Here is a 22,986-nt window from a genome sequence, read left to right as displayed (position 1 = left end):
TCCGCAACAAAGAGAAGCCACCACAATGAGAAGCCTGCGCACTGCAACCAAGAGGGTAGCCCCTGCTCGCTGCAACTAGAGAAAGCCCTTGTGCAGCAAGAAAGACCCAACGCAGCCAAAAATAAATAAATTTATTAAAAAAAAAAAAAGAATGTACATGCTGGAGTAATGGCAGTTTGGCTTCACTAGACACTGTAAGTTTTGTTTCGTTTTGTTTCATCAGGTCTAAACCATATATGCGTGGTGGGGTCAAAATTCCCCCCTTTTCTTGCCGTGTCCGCTTCCCTTCTTGTAGCGGCAATTTCTTGAGCCTGTAGAAAGAAACCTTTTACTGGGTTAGCAGGGTTAACGGTGAGCATTCTCGAGGCTGAACAGGATGAATATTTAAAGCTGCTTGTTGGGCTGCAGCAACAGCAAGCTGTTTCTTTTAGCTTCCCTAGTGTCAGATGTGGAATGCCCTGTTGTCTTGATAACTGCTAACTGTTTTGGCACTTGTATAACAGTTAATAACTCTGCAACCTGTCTTTTTTTTTTTTTTTTTTTTTTTTTTGCGGTACGCGGGCCTCTCACTGTTGTGGCCTCTCCCGTTGCGGAGCACGGGCTCCGGACGCGCAGGCTCAGCGGCCATGACTCACGGGCCCAACCACTCGGCGGCATGTGGGATCTTCGCGGACCAGGGCACGAACCCGTGTCCCCTGCATCGGCAGGCGGACTCTCAACCACTGCGCCACCAGGGAAGCCCTGCAACCTGTCTTTTCTTTTAGTTTTTACAGGTTGTCCTGAAGAGGTTAAAAACCTCATTGTTTTCATAGCATTCCAAAGTTTTGTGCCACTCCAAAAGAATAGCGACCATCATTATAAATATTTGTCACCTGGTCTTCAGCTAGTTGACAAGCTAGAGTTAAGGCAATTCACTTGGCTTGTTGTGCTGACTTTTTTTCTGATAAATAAAAGCTTTCAGTTATATCCTCTACGGATGTGATTGCATCTCCAGCCCTGTAAAGTCCCTGCTCATCCCTTAAGTAGGAACCATCTGTAAATCTAATTAGATCAGCCTTATCAACGGGGCTTCTTGTAAGTCATTCCAGGGAGCAAGAAGATAATCTGTCAACAAAACGCAGTCGTAGTTGTTTTCTTCCTGTGATGCTGGAAGCAAGGTTACAAGATTAATGTTATTACATCAAACCAAGGTGGTGCGAGGCGCAGAAAGCAACATTACTTCATAAGAAGTTTGTTGGCTTTCAGAATTGTGCTGAATGTGGTGAGAGTTTAGGAGAGACTCAACTGGGTGTGGGACATAAATACTTAAAGGTGACCCTATTCCTGTTTCTTCAGTAGCCTCTCTGAAATAACCTTCAGACAAAGTGGAAGTCCTTTTGCTACCTAGTCTAATTTAGTTTTGGAGAATAAAAGCAAGTCATCTGTAAGCATTTTTGTAAAAGCATCAGAGTAAGACAATAACTGTCTATAAATGAAAGACTTAAAAAGCGTTGTTCAACGCTTTTTCTCATGTCTCAGAATTTATTCGTTAGATTACAGACTGTTTATATTGTTCTGACTCTGTAGCTATTATTTACACTTTATTATTTACACAATGCAATACAGTGCATTGTGATTATTTTTTCCTTTTCTGTACACTTTTTTGTTTTGTTTTAGGGGTTAATCATTGTGCCATGTTTTTTCTTTGCTTAGTTTGGGATGTGCCTATGAGTAATTCATCCAGAAACCTCCATCTGAGATATTTGTCTCTTCTCAGGAAGTTCAGATACATAAAGTATATACCAATTTTATCTTCCTCTTGCAGACATCCCTCCTGGAACTTCTGTCCTCCTCTGCCAGTCTGGATTGGCTACTCTCTAAGCTTGCCCCCTGGCTACTATCCTGTCTAGTGTCCTGGAGATTCTCTTTTGTTCTCTCTTACATGCATCTTCTGTTTGCTCAGTTTCATGTCTTCCTCTTTCTCAATTTACTTTCCTGTTTGAAGATGGAAGAGATCATATCCTCCATTCATTTCCTCAGAAAGACTATTTCTTTCCCCCCCAACTTTTTATTTTGAGAAAATTTAAACCTAGAGAAAAATGGCAGGAATTTTGCAATCATCACATGTTATTTTAAATATTTTACCACATTTGCTATTTCTCTCTGTCTCTCTCCTCTCTGTCCCTTGTCTTCTCCCTATCAATCTATTATCTTTATATGAACTATGTGAGAATTATTTACAGATGTCATAATTCACTCCTAAATACTTCATTGTGTGTTTTCTGAAAGTCCTGCATGTGGGACCTGACTTTCATAACCACAGTACACATAGCACACTCGGGAAATTTAACATCAATATAATACTGTTATCTAAAATACATCCGTCTCACAGTTCCTCAACTGTCCCAATAATGTCCTTCACATATTTTTTTTTTTCTCCCATCCAGGAATCAAACAAGGGTCTTGCATTGCATTTAGTTGTTAGGTTTTTGTGATCTCCTTTAACTGAAAGAGCTCATTAACCCATTCTTTTCCCCACTTTTCATAAAATTGACATTTTTGAAGATTCCAGGGCAGTTGTTTTGCAGAATGTCCCTCGATTTGGGTTTGTCTCATTTCTCATGATTATATTCAGGTTAAACATATTTTGTTTTCTGTAGGTATGCTATTGTATCCTTAAAAGTGTTATGTTTAGAAGGTTTAGCTCTTGCCTTTGAGACTCAGAGGTAAGCTATATAGAAAACAAATACATACATATACCTATGCATATACCTACACATATATACACATAAAGTTTGTGCATAATTTCAAGTGGTCCACAGACCTTCCCTTTAAGCCTATCCATGCAAGCACATGACAAGCACAAAGTTTTCTGCTGTAAGTACAATTGGCACGGGTGATGGGACTTATGTTTTCACTACTCAACAGCAGTGCTTGAGTTACTTTTTAAGTCACATAGCGCTTACTAGAAATGTTACCTCTTAAGGTACTGTTATGGGCTGACTCGTTTCCCCCAAATTCATATGTTGAAGTCCTAATCCTCCGTACCTTAGGATGTGACTGTTTTTGGAATAGGGTCTTTAAAGAGGTAATTAAGTTAAAATAAATTCATTAGGGTGGGTCCCAATCCATGATGGTTGGTGTCCTTATGAGAAGAGAAGATTATGACACAGACATCAGGGAAGTGCACACAGGGAGACCACTGTGTGAAGACAGCCATCTGCAAGTCAAGGATAGAGGCTTTAGAAAAATGCAACTCTGCTGACAACTTGATCTTAAACGTCTAGCCTCCAAAATTATGAAAGAATACATTTCTGCTGTTTACATCACCTAATCTGGGGTACCTTGTTATGGCAGCCCTAGCAAACTAATATAGGTACCTTTCTGAATCCCCTGAAAAAAGTTTATTATTTCCTCTTCTATTCCCCTGGAATTTCATTAATACTACTAGTATAGCACATCTCACATTATATTATGGTTTAACATGTCTGTTTCTTCTACCAGACTGAAGTTCTTTAGAAGAGATACAGAAACGGAACATTCTTGCATCTCCTAACACCTGGCATAAAATCTGGGGCTTGGTTGTTCTCAGTTATTATTGTTACTCTGCATTGAATAAAAGCACCCATGGCGTTATTTCATGGGTGAGGCTTCCTTTGAGGTAATAGCTATTTCTGAAATGCTAGATGTAGAGAAAGTTTTGGATCACATACCTGTAAGGTTGTCATAATTTATAACAATTTGTTTCATTAGACATTTATGACTTAAACCTCCAAGGTCATGTCTGAAACCATTAAATAATTTTAGCAAATGTTCATTGAATGTTTTCTAGGTGCCAGCCATTGTGCTAGATAAAATGGAACAAAATAGCAAGCCTAAACTAATGTAGCCCCTGCCTCAATGGAGCTGGAATGCCAGAGAGATTCCAAGTTTTGGGGAAATAGCCCAGTGCCTGTCAGGGTTTAAAGAAGTGGAGTGAACTCACAGCCCTTATCTTCATGAACTGACACTTGTGGGGCTGCTCTCCCAGACACTGGTGAGCTCAGGCAGCATGGCGGGACTCCAGTTTTGGAATGTCTCTTCTGGAAATGACCCTAGAAATTGTGTCATGAATGACACTCCCTTGAAAACACTAAAAACAACAAGAGCCTAGGAAAGCTTGGACATTTTTTGGAAATAAAATTATTTCTGGGTTTTGAAATGAACAAGAGCGGGCCACTAGAATTCTAACAGTAGTAGGGCAGATCTGCACTTGAGGCAAAGAAAGAGAAGTAGTTCTCCAGACCCCAGACACAACCTTAGAAAAGTTGACTGTTCAGTAGAAGACAGTTGCCACAATTGGAGGCATCAAATCAGGTTTCTGAATTTTTGAATCATCAGAGGTAGTAATCAAGGGTTCAAGTGATGAGCTGGGGTGGGTTTCTCTGGTTAAGTACATTAGTGCCAGCCTCCAAAATTGCAGAGGGTCAGTTAGTGAATATTTTAAGCTTTGTGGGCCAAGAGGCATAACCAAAGATACTATGTAGGCATGTGTATGGAATTAAAAATGTGTGTACTTATATAGTAAAAGGAAACAAATTTCACAAATTTTTATTGATAAAATTAAAAATAAAGTAGTAGAGCTTTTTTTTTCCCCTAGGGTTGGAGGATAACCTTTTGTTTAGTTGAGGTTCAAAATTACTGTTACCTGTCTTCAATATGCATCTGTGCTGACTGGTAATGAGATTTTATGTATTTCATCTTGAGAAGTGTTTTTTCATACACGTAGGTATGCAAAATACTGATAGCAGTCCACAAGCATTGATTCTACCTTATCAATCATTGTTTGGATGTCTAGTAACCCAGTCACTTTATTAGTATTTCAGTTCCAAGAACCAGGGTCCTATAGTCCATGGTGAGATTTTGCCTTGTCCTTTCCTGTATACTGCTGCCTCTTGGTCCTGGTTTTGCATTGCTAACACCAGTCCCACCTGGACAGCTTGATCTAGATTCAGCTCCAATATTGGATCTCCACTTGCCAAGGGCTAGCATCTGTCCTTTCTATACCACCTGCCTATCTGGTTAGCCTTTTTTCGTAATAAGCCCTCCTTGAAGTTGGCCACCTGCCCACGCATCCCTGCTCTTATGTTACTTGAGGTCTCCCTGTCTTGATGGACTTTTTCTGCTGGACCTGAGCCTAATACCTACCTCACCTCCACCACCCTCAGAGTATCTAGTTTCTCTGACCTTTTCCAGTCTGGCTTGTCCAACTACCACCCAAGCTCGAGTGGGAGAACCAGCAAGGGCAGTTCTATAAGACCCAAGGAAGTTGATGTTGGCAGGCCCTTGGGGTTTTCCCGAGACATTAACAAGTGGGCTTTCTGTGATTCTAGAAAATTCCCAGGAATCTGTGGACAGGGGGACCTTGTAGAATGTAAAAAATATTTATGATTGGTGGGGGATGTAATGATAGCTGCCTTTCAGAGCCCAAGTGTTCTAAGCATTAGAATATGCAGAGTGAAGCTTTCAGAACCCGGAAGGTGGAGATTGTTCTAAAACTGAAGGGAAGAAGAATAGTGAGGCTTCCAAGTTTCAAGTAACTTAGAAAACGTAGGTTCAGTTGACACAGGCAGTCTAGTCCAAAGTCTAAATTGCCTGGAAGCTGTGGATTTGGCTGGTGTCCAGTGTTTAGGAGAACTGTTAAGAAATTTCTAAGACTTGAGAAACTCAAAAGAGGTTGGAGCTTAGGACTCAGGGGAATTGTTATAGCAGAAAATATGACTAGAAGCTGGGCAATGCCAACATCTCTACTGTACATACCTGTACATGTCCCAGGTAGATTGTCTGAGGTTTACTACCCTCAGGAGCTGAAGGATTAAGATATTTCTCCATTACAATATCCAACATTTATTAGCATGGAGATAATCTGAGATCACTTTGAAAATGAAGAATCTAATGTCAAGAGTCAATTAACTTGTAACGGACATAAGACTTTATCAGAGGCCTCCTGACTTCCTTACCTAACGTTTTCTTGTGTTCTCAAGGTTGAAGGGGGTTGGGGAACAAAGGTGGAAGAAGAGGGGAGGGGTGTTCTGACAGTGTGGGAGATTAAACAACTGGTTATGATAGCGTAGCCAAGTTGACATATAAAACAAACCACCATAGAGAGGTAGATAAAGCCAGGAGCACTGTGAACCAGACTCAAGGAGACTAGATAGATTGTCCTAAGTGCAAATAGGCAATTAGAACCCAGAAACCAAGAAAAACTGAAGGCTTAAGTCAGATGAGTACACAAAAGCCGTAGGTCCTAGGAATCTCCTAATTTTGAGGCAAATTGCAATGTAGACTTAATCTATCTTTTATAAAATCAGTATGTCATAACACAACAATAACAACAAAATACTCTGCAGTGGGAGCCTGAAGACATGGCAGAATCTCGTTTCTGAGAGATCGCTCACCAAGCTGATCTGGGCAGATGATCAAGTCCCTCGGGTCCTCTAGCTTTATCTGTACAGTCATCAATTTTGATTAGAATCCAGAGTGAAAGTTTGCAGAAGAGAATCCAAAAGCGCATACAGGACTCAAAGCAAGTGTTTAGACTTGATTTCAGAGAGGCAGCAGTGAGTGGTGGCTTGAAGAGAGATCTTAGTTCCCTGCCCAGGAGTTGAACCTGGGTAGCCTGGATGAAAACCAGGAATCCTAGCCACTAGACCAGCAAGGGGTAGAGGCTAGAAGCAAATTTTCCCTGGCTCTTTCCCCCATTGAAAAATGCATTTCTCAAGGAGGCAAAAACTTTAAAAACAGGTACAAAGTTGATTATTAGAGACACAGCACAACAACAAGTGGGAGAGCACACAGAGAGACAGTTTGTTTAGTTAAGACAGAAGCAAGGCAGAGATACACACCAGGAGAGAAAGGGTACGGGCGTCCCCCACAATTAGGAGGAGCCCCGTAAAAGGCAGTTAAGTCATTTATACAGGTCAGTTCTTCCAGTCTTTGTCTTCCCTCTGGCCAATCGTCTTGTTTTGTCCCCTTGGCTAATTTGTCTCAGGACCCTCCCCTAGGTGCACGCATACCCCTCAGCCAAGATGGATTTCAATGCAAAGGTATCTGGGAAGAAAAAAACAGGACATTATGGCCCAGCATCCCCTGACTTTTGAACCCCAAAGAATCTTTCTTTGCATGTGTAGTGTCTCCCTTGCCCCAAGAGGGGAAATATGTTACCTCTTGAGCCTTTACTCAAACAGGGTTTCTTAAGGTGTCCACAGGAGACACTATTTGGCTATTTACCCTCTCTCTGTTGTTACTTCCATTTCAGAGTAAACAGGAGGCTGATTGTAAATGCCTAACCTGGAGCCCACCTATCTCCTGTCTCAGGCAATGCAAACAGGAAGCTACTTGTAAGTGTCTGTCCTGAAGCCCACTTTTTCCCACCCCATGAAATGTAAACAGCAGGCCAGTTGTAAATGCCTAGCCTGGAGCCCATCTGTCTCCTGCCTCAGATTGATCTTGGCTACATTAAAAAAATCACGTGGAAGGATACTTAAAAATACTGCCGCCTTTGCCAAAAGTCCAGAAGATTCTAATTCAATCAATGTGGAGCCTGGGCTTCAGAATTTAAAAACTTAAAATTAAAAAACTACTTTGGGTGCTTCTAAGTTTACCTGGTACAAAGAACCATTTGCCAAACGTATTCAAATATGTTTTTGTTCATTTCTGAATTTTTGAAGACCTGGTAGTTCGCTGTGGTCCATGGAAAGAAGTCTGCAAGACCATGAATTAGATTTTCTCTGAACCTTAATTCCTTCTGTTACTGCAACAAATGCAGATGCTTCCACTAGCAGGTCTGTAGGTGGAATTGGTGAAGTGGGGGGGCAGAGTGGATGGAGAAAGTGATGGGAAAGAATAGCACAAATCCTCAAAGCCACGAAAGGAAACATGGCTTTTATGCTGCAGATTTTTTCATGAAGGGAGTGCACTTCAATAACAGAAAAAGGGATTTAGCTACAATTTTCAGGAATATTCTTAATATTTATGTCATTGTATATTAGGATAGATTCATTTCTTATTTCTTTTCACAGTCTTTAGGGTTGTAATAATTTGAATAGTGGTTTCCAAAGAATGTACTGCAGTCTACAGGATTTTTATAATCTTTACACTAAAAGAGAGTTTTCAAGCTTTATTTGATTAAATAAAGGAGGTTATCATAGGACTAATGTTCTGTTGACTTAAAAAAAATGCACAACGTGAGAGTTGCCAGTTAAGTTTTATTTGGGGCAAAATGAGGACTGCGGCCTGGGAGACGGCGTTTCAGATGCTTCTGAGAAACTGCTCCGAAGAGGCAAGGCGAGGAGCCAGTTTATATAGAAGTTTTGTAACAAAGGGCAGGTAGTCTGTACGTCAAAAAATTACTGTTAAAGAAAACCAGGTATCTCAAGTTAAGGAATTTAGTGCTCTTCTATGTATGTGAAGATGCAAGTGTCTGGGCTCACTGAAATCATTCCTTTGATATGCACCTCAGCTATCTGGGGGCCAGTATCCTGTGTTTTCATATCCTGAGTTTCCTCAGTGCTCACGGTAGGGAGTGGCTGCCGTCTGATGGCTGCTAGATGGCAGGTATTCTTTTCAGCCCTGGGTTTCCTCAGGGCTCACCGGCTCACGTTGGAGGGTTACAATCGTTGATGACTGTGACACCCTTCGTTTACTGACATGGCAGAAAATATTTCATTTATCAGTTCCATGGAATCACACTTTGAGAATTATTGCCTTAGGGCCGTTTAAAATAGAAATGTGTAAAACCCACCATTTATTAGAACTCTCTTAGGCCACATTGCTACTAATTTAGCTTCTTTCATCAGAAATCAGTAACCCCCTCTCGTCTATGTAAATAAGAAAGGATCCCATTTAATTAGTTAGTGAAAATTACCTTGGATTTGGGGCTATAGAAGACTTGGGTTCCAGTTCCACTTCTGGCATCTAGTAAATGTGACTTGGGACAAGTAAGTCACATAATTTAAATAATCAGAGCCTTACTTTACTCATCTTACAAAATAGGGATACAGTGTTTGTAAGGGATTCTGTTATGTTTGACATGAGATAACGCATGCGAAAACATGTCAAAGTGTGAATACTCTAAAATGCAAGTCATAATTATCACATGATTAATACTTTATACAGATTTAGCAGAGTTGGAGTTTTTATATGGTTAAAGCACATGGTTAATATGTTAGTTTTCAACAGTGACAGGAAGTTTATATAAATGTAGAAACTTTCTAGAATTTTGGTAACAAGGTGTTTTGTTTTGGGTTATTTTTAAAGAAAATCAATGATCATTGTATTAAAATTTGATTATTATATTATTCTTGTTACATATATTTTGATTAGTATTTAGTAGAAACTATGAGGAGAGAAAGAACAGTTGTCTACAATGTACTAGAAATGAACTTTTATCTCTCGACACTGTTATTTTTTCCTCTCTCTTGATTGCCCAATCACTAAAGAGCTGTGCTCTTCCCAAACATTTAAAAGTCAGTTACAGCCCCGTAATTCATACAGTTTCTCTTTGCCAGACTAGAAAAACGAAGGAGTTCTACCATTTTCTGGTAGAACAGGTTTATACAGCTAACAGAACAATGGATTCTGCTCTGAGTTTATCAACGGAAGAACCTGTTATGAGAAACACTGTTAAGAAGTACAAAATCATTTGTATTGTAAGTACATTTTAACATTTTCGTCTCTGTAGCTTTGTGAATAATGGTAGGGGTATGACTCCCCGATTGTATTTGTTTGTGTTGCTATTTAAATGTAAAGTTTTAAGTAATTGTGTTCAGTTTTATCCCTTATGACAACTCTAAAGCAAAGTGAATCACATTTTGCAAATAAGAAATTTGAGTAGCAACAAATTAATATTTGATCTAAAAGGTTGGGATCTGTGGCAGAACATTTAGCAGCACTGATTTTACCATGATTATATTTATCTCCCAAGTCACCATTTTTTATTTATTTTGCATGAATATTTTAAGACAAGAGAGTGAGGAATTAAAATCACTGTGTCTTATATTCTTTGTTGGACTCTTGATTTTATCCTATTTTACTTCACTCCTAGAGATGGTCTCTTTTTCCTAGTTTCTCTTTCTTGTTCCCTTACATGGTAAGATCTTCCCTGTCCTAAAACAACAACAATAACAAAACAAAAATAAAAAACTTTCCTTGACTTTATTACATTCTCTTTTCCTTTTACCATCAAACTTTCAGCTCTAGCCATTGTCTCAATTTTCTCACCACCCAACCATTTTTTGTTCTCTAGCTTTGCTTTTACTGTACTCAAGTCACCTCCTCAAAAGTCAGCCCTTCTCCCCTATCCTTCTCCTCTGAGTCTCCTAACAATAATACACAGGTATTGTGGAGCAATTTCTCATTTTGAATTCTTCTCTCCCCTTGCTTTCATGATGGCATTGACATTCCCATTTTTATCACTTTTCTCCTTACCTGCTTTATTGGCTGATTTATCTTTCTTCTCATTATGCATTTCACCAAACCCTATCTAAAGATCCTTTCTTTAGGAAATCTCACCTTCTTTAATGGTTTTAAGAGCATATTCTCCACCAAGAATTCCAAGTCGGCCACTAGTTCTGACCTCCTGCTGAGTGTCTACCACACCATTCCAAGTGCCTGCTTGCTGGCTCCTCATCCAGCACCTTCCTTGCAGCTAAAACCATTTGCATAGTTTTCTCACACCTATACTGCTGCAGTTTCTCCTAAATTCCCTACTTTTCTTCTTTTTTATTTCTTTCTTATTTTTTTGCGGTACGCGGGCGCGCAGGCTCAGCGGCCATGGCTCACGGGTCCAGCCCTTCAACGGAATGTGGGATCTTCCCGGACCGGGGCACGAGCCCGTGTCCCCTGTATCGGCAGGCGGACTCTCAACCACTGCGCCACCGGGGAAGCCCAATTCCCTACTTTTCTTAATGTCATTGCCATTCTCTCTGTCACGCAAGCATTGTTTGGAGGAGTAAATGAAACAGTGTGTATACGTATTGAGCTCAGTGACTATGACAAAGGAAACTCTCAAGATATTCTATTTATTTATTGTTCTGGGAACTTTGGCATTCTCTTTTAGCTCTTATGCCATTTACTATATTTATCCTACCTTATTAATTCAGGGAATTATCAACTCCTCGGGAGCAAAGTCTGTTCATCGTTTATTTCCCTTCGTTGTATCCTTTTAGTGGGTTGTTAGTAGACGTAAACAGAAGCTCAATAGTTTAAAATCATAGCTTCAAAGTTACCCTATTGTTTCTAAATTTTAGTACAAGTTTTATTTAAAATTTTTTAATGTACCTATTGTGTTTCTAGCATTCTTTTTTCAGTCAAGCTAAAGCCAAATGTTGGTTTCTCAGTGATTTCTGTAGTCCAAAGCACTCCCCCTCCATTTTGTAGATAGCATAAGATAGTTTAAGATATATTTGCACCTTATTATCAAGAAGCTTATTCAGAATTACATACTTAGAGTCAATGATTATACAAAATTGAAAATGAACCTTTTTATCCTTGAGGAGATTACAGAATAATGCGAGAGCAAGTCATAAATATATGGAACAAGTACAAAATCACTAAGAAATAGACATGAAGATTTAACATTAAAAAGTTTTAAAGCATCCTAAGGACAGCTAGGTGTTGTCTATTTTTCCAGCAAGTTTGAATGGCCAAAGGACCAAAAATAAGATGTAAACTGAGATATAGCTGAAATGTAAATCTATGACACATGAGGTTTACCATAGGAAAGTTTCCCAGTGCCTTGTTGCTTTGTAACGTTAGTAACCTTAGTCAGCTGTGGCTCTTGAGCATCGTAATAAGGGAAAAAGTGCTAATGATGTTATTTAATAACTGTTTATGTTTACTTTTCCCTCTCCATCCTCTCCACTGAATGAATACCTGCTGGAAGGTCACTGACCCTTGGGCTAATTTTGAGTCTTCATGTAAAAATTGTTTTCACAGTGTTTTAACCATATTTTCCCGATCACTGAATTCACTTCTATTGTAAAAATTAGATATGTTAATTTCCAGATGATTTTCAGAAGGAAAACAGACAAAATCTATAGTTTATGTAGGGTTTTTATTATCTAAGCAAATTTTGATGTTGGTTTTTTCTCTTTTATAAAAGCGATTTTTAAAAAAGAAACATAACAAAGTTTATTTGTATTGTAAAATACTTTAATCTGTGTACCTGTTGCATTTGTATTCTTTATGGTGATCATATTATTTAAGCTCTGTCATCCAGTATGCTTATCATTGGACTTAATGGATAGGGAAAGAGGTCAGTGGGAAGAATTCTGTTTAATTTATATCACAGTTTAACTTCAGTAACAGTATAAAGTCCATTACACTGAAGAGCTTTGTTAGTAGTAGTGATAATGAATGACATACACAATCTTTGGTCACATGACTTCCTGGTTACCCCTAAAACATTTGTTTGCACTGCAGATCAAAGCAGATAATTTGCTAGTTAATTATTTGGACATTATATATATATATATTTATTTATTTTATTTTATTTTTTTGCGGTACACGGACCTCTCAGTGTTGTGGCCTCTCCTGTTGCGGAGCACAGGCTCCGGACGCGCAGGCTCAGGGGCCATGGCTCACGGGTCCAGCCGCTCCGCGGCATGTGGGATCTTCCCGGACCGGGGCACGAAACCGTGTCCCCTGTATCGGCAGGCGGACTCTCAACCACTGCGCCACCAGGGAAGCCCCAAGTCTGTACTATTTTTATATCTGATGTTCATGGAATTCTCTCTGATGGTCAGAGTGGGAGAGAAAAACCCTGCTTCCTGGGAATGAAGTAGTTAACGATTTCACAGTTTTGGAATGCTTTTAAATAAATGATCTCCAAACATGTATCTAGTTAAGAAAGGAAAATGGGCAAAGGTAAATGGTCCCTTGGTTTCATTTGTACTTTAACTCAATTTGGGGTTAAACTAACTAGGACTAACATATTTGAATTTGAAGATCTGTAATAAATGGTATTTTAACATTCTTCCCAAACCTTTCTTACTTAATGCCTGGAAATAATCAGGCATTAAATAAAATTCTGTCCCCTTATCATTGTTGGATCTGGTAATGCGAAAAGCTAGCAGGCTGTGCTCCCTTAACAATCACCAAGGGAGGGCGGTTATCTGGGTCTTTGTATATTTTAACAAAATGGTAAAAGTCACATTTTTTTGATAATAGGTTCTTCTCACTTTGTTGGTGGCTGTGTCACTTGCATTAGGCCTGGTGGCTGGACTCAGGCAACATGAAGAGCAAGGTACTCCCCTCAGCATTTTCTCAGAAACTTTCCTTCTTTCTTCTTTCTCCTCCCCTTCCCTGTTATATAACCTGGACTCGCCTCCTTTCTAGGCTAGGCTAGGCTCCCCTTTCCTCCCATGCCCCACTTGTCAGGAGCGCACATCTGTGGTTAGCACTCTCCACTGCTGCTTCTGGACTTCCCTCTTTGACCTCATCTCCCTGCTTCTTTGAGATTCATATCATTCCAGTATTTGCCCCTTTTCCTCACTTTCATAGAGGACTTTGGTAACTGAATCAAAGATTCCTTCTCTCCCAGCTCCTACTCTAATCATTAATATCCTATGATAAACTTGACTTCGAAAGTCTTAGTTGCTTCACTCCCATGACTTCCTACCACCACTTTTGTACCTTGATATCACGTTAGTGTTACCCCATCCCAGAAATGTCACCATTTCTTGGTTAGGCAGTGCCACTTTCCTGAAATGTAGTGCACAATAAAAGCTTCACATTTTTTTCTCATAAGAAGCAAAGAAAAAAATAGGAGATCCGTGGCTCAAAGTATCAAAACACCTCCCATCCCTTTTGCCATATTGCATTAGTATGAACAGTAAATAAACCATTTGCAAGCAATTCAATAAAGAGCACTTTCTATAATCTTACTATGTATTGTTTTGACACTTTTACTAAGGGAAAGTATGAGGTCAAGTGTTAGATAATTTATTCTCCTTTTTTATCTGGTTGATTAACTTCTAATTTGACTCCAATGGGGAAAGTCTTCTTCAGTGGGAGACTCTTGGTGAGGTTAACTGGCAATTTTCCGATTATGTTTTCACTTAGTAATTTACAAACACTCAGTACCCCTGCTGTAACATGGGAACACAGTGGAACTGAAAAGATGGGGATTGGCTGGAAAATTACTGTCTTTTCTTGGTCACTTGGCTGTTGTGTTTCTGAGCTGCAGTACCAGTCCTAGATCTAGCAAATGTTGGCAGGTCATTTTGGTGGTATTATTCTGATGTTAGTGAGCACAGGTGGGCATCATTTCTTGGTTATTTCATCCCACAAATCACATAAACTAATTGCAAAAGGCATATGGTAATCTCTGAGCAAAATCTCCAATTATTCCAGCTCTTTCCCTCCTTTCCTTACGTTAGTACAGCTACTGACTGGCTCCCTAGTCATTGTTCCTTATTCTCTTCCTTTCATCTCAGTCTATCAGGGCTTGTGTGGCATCACTCTCCTCTCCCTCCCACCCAGGGGATTGGTGTTTAACGCCAGCTTCTTTTTGCCAGCATCCTAACATAGTCACCCCCTCATTCTTCCACCACAACTGTTTCCTAAACCCCAACCCTTGATCGTCTTCACCATTCTCTGCTCCAATTAACCTACTTTTCATAGGCAATATATATTTTTTCTAGTGTGAGTTTTTAAACTAGTTTTTCTAGTTTGAGTGACAAATTTCTCATTTTACGTGCACATCATTTTTACCTGTTCTTCAACAATTGAGCACTAACGCTGTGCTAGGCACTATTCTAATTACTGGGGATATAGTGATAAAGGAAACAGACAAAAATCCTTCAAAGGGTTTACATTCTAGCATGGAAGACAGATAATTAAAATTGAGCAATATATATATATATATATATATATATATAATATGAAGGGAAAGTGCTAAGGAATAAGTAAAACTGAAAAGGGGAACATGAAATATTGAGTCAGGGTGGGTGGGGTGTGCGTAATAACTTTTGAGTAAAGAGCTAAAGGAAGTGAGGAAGAAACAAGGATATTTTGGAAAAGAGCATTCCAGGCAAGAGAAAATAGCAAGTGCAAAGGCCTAAGGCATGAGCTTATCTGGCATGTTCTATTTTAAGAATAACAGGAGATCAGTGAGCTAGAGCTAAGAGGACCAGAGGGAGGGTAGTCATAAAATGAGATCAACCAAAGAGGAGTTGATCACAGAGGGGTTGGTAGGTCAAAATACGGCTTTTGGCTTTCATTCTGAGTGTGATGGGGAGTGATTGGAGGTTTTGAGCAGAGGAATGACATGACATGCTGTGGTTTGCTTTTCAACATGATCGCTCAGGCTGCTGTGTTATGAATAAATGGCAGAGCGACACCAGGAGAAATAGAGAGACCAATTAGAAAATTATTGCAATAATATAGACAAGCCATATGTCTTGGACCAGGGTGGTAGCATTGTAACTGATGAAAAGTACTTGGATTCTGGAGATCTTTTGATGTAATAGATAGATTTTATCAACAGATTGGTTATGGAGTGAGAAACAGAGAAGTCAAGAATGACCTCAAGATTTTCAGCATGAACATCAGAAAATATGGCATTTCCATAATTCAGATGGGGAAGGCTATAGAAGGAGCTGGTTTGGGAAGAATAATCAGGAACTCAGTTTTGGATATGTTAAATTTGAAATACCTACTAAATGTCCAAGTAGAAAAGTCAAAAAGTAGTTGTATATATAAGGCTGGCTTTTGGGGGACGTTCTGGCTGGACATGCAACATGGTGGTTACCAGCATCACACATGGGATTTAAAGCAATGTGACCAGGGTATGCCAACCTTAAAGGACTGGAAGATGAAGGAAGGAGAACACAGAAGACTAAGAAGGAGGGTCAGGAATGTGGGAAGAAAGCCAGGTGATTGTTTTGTCCTGAAGTTCAAGTGCGGAAAATGTTTCAAAGGACTGAATGTAAAAATGTAAAGACGTTTTACGTAAATGGCATATAAACTTTTCCCCTTACTTTCTCACTGGACTTTGTAGCTATCCAATTACCATGCATGCACTTATTGTTATGTACCTATCTACTTAATACATAGTGCTCTTTGGTGTGTATCCAACATGCCATTTGACCTATGCCCTCTCCCAGAGTTGCTTTTAGGAAATTTGATATCATTCTGACTTGTGATCCTGTATACATTTCTCCTGATCTATCTCTGGGAGCTTTCCAGATCTCTTTATCCCTATTGATCCCTTGGTGTGAGTTTTGCTGTGAAATTTGGTGAGCACCTTTGACATAATAATGTTTACTCTTCAATTCTGGGAAATTTTATTATGATTTCTTTAATAATATCATTTCCATTTTCTTTGTTTTCACTTTTCAGTACTACCGCCCTGTTTCAAGGTCAACTAAGTAGTAGCCTTAATTATATCTGCAAAGTTCCTCTGCCATGTAAGGCAGTATATTCACAGTCTCGAGGATTAGGGGATGGAATCTTCTTGAAAACCGTAATTCTGCCTACCACACCCCTCTACTGAGTTTTCCATTACTGCTCTCATGTTTTTATTTCCAAGAGCACCCTGAACGTGATTTCCCTTTTTAAAATTATAGTTTACTTTCTTATTTAATGGATGCGATTTCTTTTCTGAGCATCTCAATATCAGTTGTGTGTTTGTGTGTGCGTGATCCTGTGTGTGTTTAACTCTTCTGCTCCTTGCAATATTTCCTCTTCAAAAGTTTTTCTTTTTTTTCTTGTTTGTTTTGGTCTTTCATGTTGGATGCTATCCTTAAAGGTCTGGTAATCATCTGTTCACATTTAAGAGTAAGACTTGTTCGTCTTTTTTTCTCATTATGGCCATCCTGCATGTCTGCTGTCTCTGTGATGAAAGCAACTCCTCCCAATTTCTTCCAAATTTTGAGCCTTCTATTCTGAAGTGGGAGGTGGGGTGGGTAGCTGCTGCTTCATATCCAGACTTTCAACCAATTCCACTACATTCAGCCTCTGCTTGTCCCTCCTACCCTCTCCTTATGGCCCCTGGTGTATCTGAGTCTGGGACCTCTCTGGAGTCCTGGGGAAAAATCACTCATTATTTATCAGTTTGCATTGATGAGTCATACAGTGCAATAAAAATGATCTAATTGTCTGTCCTAGTCTGTGCTGGGTACTTCTTGGGCTTGCACCATCAAGCTATGAGACTTCGGATAACTTCTAAGCACAGATTTCCTTATTCTTTCACTCTACAGGCAGCTGCAGGAAAAAATGCTTTGATGCTTCACATAGAGGACTAGAGGGCTGCCGGTGTGATGTACAATGTAAAGGCCGAGGCGACTGCTGCTGGGACTTTGAAGACACCTGTGTGGGATCAAGTACGAATCCTGAGAGCAAGTTTATTAGCATGTTGGTTGTGCTATCTAATGATAGCACCTTTGCATGCAAATGCTCACCTTGTGTATTAGTTCGCTCAGGCTGCCATAACAAAGTCCCACGAACTGCGTGGCTTAAACAACAGAAATTCATTTTCTCACAGTTCTGGAAACTAGAAGTCCAAGATCTAGGTTTGGCAGGGTTGGCAGGGTTGGTTCCTTCTGAGGCTGTGAGGGAGCTTTTGGCGGGTCTCCAGCCATCTTGCATGTTCCTCCACTTGTGGCAGACGTAACTCAAAGCTCTGCCTTCGTCTGCAGATGGCCTTCTCCCCACGTCCTCACAGTCTTCCCTCTGGGTGTGTCCACGTCTGAATTTCCTCTTGTTGTAAGAAGAATACCAGTCATACTGGATTGGGGTCCACTCTAATGACCTGATTTTAACTTGGTTATCTGCAAAATCCTTTTCTAAATAAGGTCACATTCACAGTCATGTTGAAGTTAAGACTTCAACATTTTAGGGGAGGGACACAATTCAGCCCATTACACCTTGTATTCAGGATCTAGTATTATCCTGACCCCCCTTTCAGTACTAAAGATAGAACCCACACTTTATTTAGCTGAGGTTGAGGAACAACAGTCTCCAGTAGATGAAATGTTGTCAAATTACACAAGTTTCAAGGGCGTTTTCTCATGGCTTATCATCTTATTTAGTTTCATTTTTAGTGGTTCTCAAATTTCAGGATGCATAAGACTCCACTGGAAAGCTGGTGATTCTTAGCGATTCTGATGCCAGCGGTCCACAGAACACAACTTGAGAAACACTGTTCTTGAGGCAGAAGAGACAGTTTGCAATATTTAATTTTCTAAGAAATCAAGGAGGTGGTGGGGGGAGGTGTCTAGTGGTTCGAGGAGAGAAGATTAGGACAGTACAGCTCCTTAAATTATGCTCTCTGAAAAGGGCAAGAAGGAGGGTATTAGCCTAGTATGGATAAGATCTGTACTCCTTTTAATTCATCTCCAGAACTCTTTTCTTTCTAAGTACATAGTATATAATTAAGAATGCAGAACTCCGTGCATGACTGAAACACACAGCTGTCACCTAGCCAATGCATTTGTTTGAGCACAGGGGCTGATGTTGATTCTAGTCACTGTTTCCTGGCAGGTGGCCCTAGGAAGCAGCGTCAGTCCAGCCTCTTGCTGTTGTTAGCACTGGGATTTATTGAAACTGATCTCACATTAAGTGCCTAGCCTGGGAAAATATCAGAGGCATGGTGGGGAACTGATCTACCTTTCTTTCACTCTCAGCTGGGAGGTACCCTGCCTGCCTACATTCCTACAGACCTGACCACGTTCCTGTTACTTCTGTTGTCACTGCCACTTCCTTGTTGTCTCTCCTTAGATAAGGCTGGGCAGGCTGCTCTTGGGTGACAACAGTCACTCAAGGTTAGTAGCTCTTTACCATTGGAAGTTCCTACCCTTGGGTGGAAATAGGACAGGTGTTCAGAGTTTCTCCAGACTCAGAGGTGTACCTGATAGGTAGACCAGAGCTGCAGCTTATAAAGCTACATTTCTCTCTGCCACCCATGCCAAACGAAGAAAACTGGTGGATTGCCCCTTATTCGTATTATGAATTTTCATTTATGAATGGAGATAAACCAAGAATTTGACTATAGGATAATACAAGAAGAAATGCATGGAATTTGTATTTTTGTTATTGGATGCTTAAATTAAGTTGTATGCTCAAAATCGAATTGTGTAATTTTCCAGCTCGAATATGGACGTGCAATAAATTTCGTTGTGGGGAGACCAGACTGGAATCCAGCCTTTGCTCTTGTTCAGATGACTGTTTACAGAAGAAAGACTGCTGTGCTGACTATAAGAGTGTTTGCCAAGGTAAGCAGGTGTTGACCCATTTGCCTCCATGAGTTCAGTGACCCTAGAGCTGGCCTAGGCTGCAGACATTAAAACAAGTCCAAGAATTTTTAGCCATTCTATGTGGAAGAAAAGACCCAATGTGTTTACTGTGGGAAGAAATGGGTTTTGTGCATGATAGAGGAAGGGAGCTCAGAGCAAAGATATTATAGAAGAGAAGAGAAAAGTTAACATTCTACATGTTCTGTAAAGCAAGGTCTTTTTCAGTCCAATGACTATGCTAGACATTCTTGTGGTTTGAGACACTGGACGGCAGATCCTAAAGTTAAAACATCACAGAAGAGATTCTCTGGCCTGAATAGCAGTTAGTTAAATGACTGATTTCGGACTGGCAGGGAGGTAATGCAGAGAGCCAAGGTTAGAATCTAGGTTATTCAATGCCTGATTTCACCTGCTTTGCCACTTTATAAGTGATGTAGATTTTAAAAAAAATCACCAATCCCTCTGCACATCTGATGAGACTTAGGAAAAATGTACATGTACACATAGCAACAAGATTGCTTCAAGCTATCAACCCCTTTTTCCTCACACCACACCCAGTAGAGCTAACTAACTTACATGTGTAATATTTTTAGACAAAAAAAGAGATTAAGGTGAATTTTGATTTTTTTAAATAAGAGGAAAATGTTATAGTAGAAACATTATTAAGTATAGTCCCTCAGTAAAAAATAGGTTTTACACTAATAGATGAATCAGGTTTTATGCAAAATATAACTGAAAATCCACTAAAAGGGGCAACCAGAAAGGAAAGTAAAAGCCTGAAATGGTAAGTCTGTTTTTAAATAATAATTGATATTTAATAGTGAATATCGTGTCATTAAAAATCCCCCTAAATTCACAAAGGCAAGTGTAGTTTGCAGTTTGCTTATTTCTCTAATAAGTTCATTGAGCATAGTGCCTCTGAGCTTTGTGGTCTCCTGCCTTCTGCCCTAATTTTATAACTCTTTATTTTTATTTTTATTTTTTTTGCGGTATGCGGGCCTCTCACTGTTGTGGCCTCTCCCGTTGCGGAGCACAGGCTCTGGATGTGCAGGCTCAGCGGCCATGGCTCACGGGCCCAGCCGCTCCGCGGCATGTGGGATCTTCCCGGACCGGGGCACGAAGCCGTGTCCCCTGCATCGGCAGGCGGACTCTCAACCACTGCGCCACCAGGGAAGCCCTAACTTTTATATTTTAAGTTCAGAATTTTGAAAAGAAATATGATGAATTTCTAACATATGGAAAGAATAGTGTGTTTAACCATATGTCAATCACCTTGCTTCAGTAGTGATCAACTCATGACCAATCTTGTCTCATACCAATACAGTATGAATGTTAAGCTGGCTCAGAGGATCGAAGAGATTAGAACTGAGAGGATGTTGGAATAAAATCCCTAAAGATGTAACTTGTGGTGGGACACAAATGATTTGCTTTGCTACAGGACAATTTATCTGCTATCAGATAAGAATCAGTTACATTGCTATTAGTTTTCTACCAATTAACTCCTACCCTTACTAAGTTGTAAAATGAATAAGTGGTAAAGAATAAGCTAGATAAAGGTATATACTCCTAGGTAACTAGATAATCCATAGGTGGGCTTTTTGAATAATTCCCAGCATGACATTAAAATGAAATTTAATGATCAGTCCTCCTTTTGCTTATTTTCAAGTTTTGGGGCTTTTTTCTTAATAAAATACCTCCAACCTCTCTTTGAAAATTTTAGATTACCACAGAGCAAATCCCAAGGTTACTGTCATTCATCTATAAATATTTTCAGTCTGTATCTAAAAAAGATGAAGATTTAACAAAATTAGAATAACATCAATATATCTTAAAATGTCTTCAATAATTATTTATTGTTAACAAATGTCCAATCTGTGTTCAGATTTTTTTGTTTTATGATATTAAAAAAATATTTGTTTGAAGTAGGATCCAAACAGAATCCATACATTGCAACTGGCTGATATATTTCAAGTCCTTTAAAAGTGGGTTCTCCCTTCCTTTTTTCCACCCCATGCAATTTACATGTTGGATAAATGGAGTCACTTGTCCTGTAGAATTTTCCAGTCTGGGTTTTGCAGATTGCATCCTCTGTGACTTAAGCAGTTTGTCATCCCCTATATTTCCTGCAAATTGGTAGTTAGAACTAGAGGACTGTTCAGATTCAGGTGTTTACCTTTCTTTCTATCTATCTATCTGTCTATCTATCTATCTATCTATCCACCTGTTTACCATGTACCCTTCACAGGTAGTGGTGTTACTTCCATCAAGAGGAACATCTTGTCTGCTTGTCTCTTTTTTGGTCATGTTAGCCATTGATGATCATTGCCTAGATCCATTAGGGGTTGCAAATGATGACATTCATATTCTATCATTTCTATTTCATTAACTAGTGGGAATGTTTTATAAACAGAAACATCCATGGAGTGAGAATTTTTTAGTTATGATCTTAAAAATTTGTTTGTTTGATTTCCCCCATTTGATGTTAATATCAATTATTCTCATTGGGGCTTCCCTGGTGGCGCAGTGGTTGAGAGTCCGCATGCCGATGCAGGGGACACGGGTTCGGTGCCCCGGTCCGGGAAGATCCCACATGCCGCGGAGCGGCTGGGCCCGTGAGCCATGGCCACTGAGCCTGCGCGTCCGGAGCCTGTGCTCTGCAACGGGAGAGGCCACAACAGTGAGAGGCCTGCGCGTCCGGAGCCTGTGCTCTGCAACGGGAGAGGCCACAACAGTGAGAGGCCCGCGTACCGCAAAAAAAAAAAAATTATTCTCATTGGCTATTTCTCTTTTTTTTTTTATGCTTTCATTTTTCTTTAGATTATATACCTATATTTATTAAACTCATTTTTCCTAGCAGTTGGGAAAACACTGTCCTTGAGGGAAAAATCATTATTTAAAAAAGAAAAAAGAAATTGTCCCTTTCCAGTTAAAGGCATTCCCTTTATTTTCTTGGTAAAGATGGGTTTCCTGGTATTCAGTTAGTGTAGATTACTAATCTGTGCAAATCGCTAGAGGCACTGACCTTGCCAACATGTGAAGTAGCGTTTAACATGTTCTAGAAGAAATTTGTCATTGCAGTAACATGAATTAAGTCGTTTGGAAAGAGCATGTCCATTGAACATTGGTTTCTCTTTTCTTATCTAAAGATTTTGATCTTATGCTTTTCAGGAGAAACCTCATGGGTTGAAGAAGAGTGTGGCACAGCCCAGCAGCCCCAGTGCCCAGAAGGGTGAGAAGGAAACCGACATGTTTATTCTCCTTTAACAGATGGCACGCAGGAATGTAGCTGAGAGGCAGGGTGGAATTTCTCCCACTCTGTTTACATCTTAGAACAAAACAGTTAAAAGATTAGATTCCTTGTGGTTTCCAACTCATAACGTACTTTCGTTTGCTTTATTGTTTAAAAAGCATTTTTACATTAAGTTATTATATTCATATTTTACAACAATGACTTAAAAAATGGTTGAAATATTTGTACTAACGTCCCAAGGTCCTACGGTCAGGATTAGAACTTAGATCTAAATGACTCCAGCCAGGACATCCCAAAGCTGGGATTTTGAAATGTCTCTAATATAAAATCTCATTTCTGGTGATGTTTTATTAGTGCTCTGCTTGCACGCTGCTGACTTCTACTGTAAAACTACAAATAATTAGCTCCATGTATACCTGCCCCTGTAAAATACATTTATTTGAGGTGAGGCAATGATACTAATGCGCCATGTTGTAATGA

The 22,986-nt window shown here is 39.7% G+C and overlaps 1 protein-coding gene across 1 annotated transcript in view; it reads left to right on the top strand.

The window, feature by feature from the left end:
* Positions 1-9,516: 9,516 nt before the first annotated feature.
* The window catches only part of ENPP3 (ectonucleotide pyrophosphatase/phosphodiesterase 3), a 64,407-nt gene continuing 50,937 nt past the window's right edge, over positions 9,517-22,986 (top strand). Inside the window, exons 1-5 of the mRNA XM_024759074.1 lie at positions 9,517-9,668; positions 13,189-13,264; positions 17,223-17,345; positions 19,110-19,235; positions 22,425-22,485. Coding sequence (XP_024614842.1) covers positions 9,591-9,668; positions 13,189-13,264; positions 17,223-17,345; positions 19,110-19,235; positions 22,425-22,485 — 464 coding nt within the window. The 5' untranslated portion in view covers positions 9,517-9,590. The remainder of the gene's footprint in view (positions 9,669-13,188; positions 13,265-17,222; positions 17,346-19,109; positions 19,236-22,424; positions 22,486-22,986) is intronic.

Source organism: Neophocaena asiaeorientalis, unplaced genomic scaffold (genome assembly GCF_003031525.2).
Source record: "Neophocaena asiaeorientalis asiaeorientalis breed wild unplaced genomic scaffold, Neophocaena_asiaeorientalis_V1.1 scaffold5, whole genome shotgun sequence".
NCBI lineage: Eukaryota > Metazoa > Chordata > Mammalia > Artiodactyla > Phocoenidae > Neophocaena > Neophocaena asiaeorientalis.
Note: the sequence above shows the minus strand (reverse complement) of the source record. Positions and strands in the feature narration are given on the sequence as shown.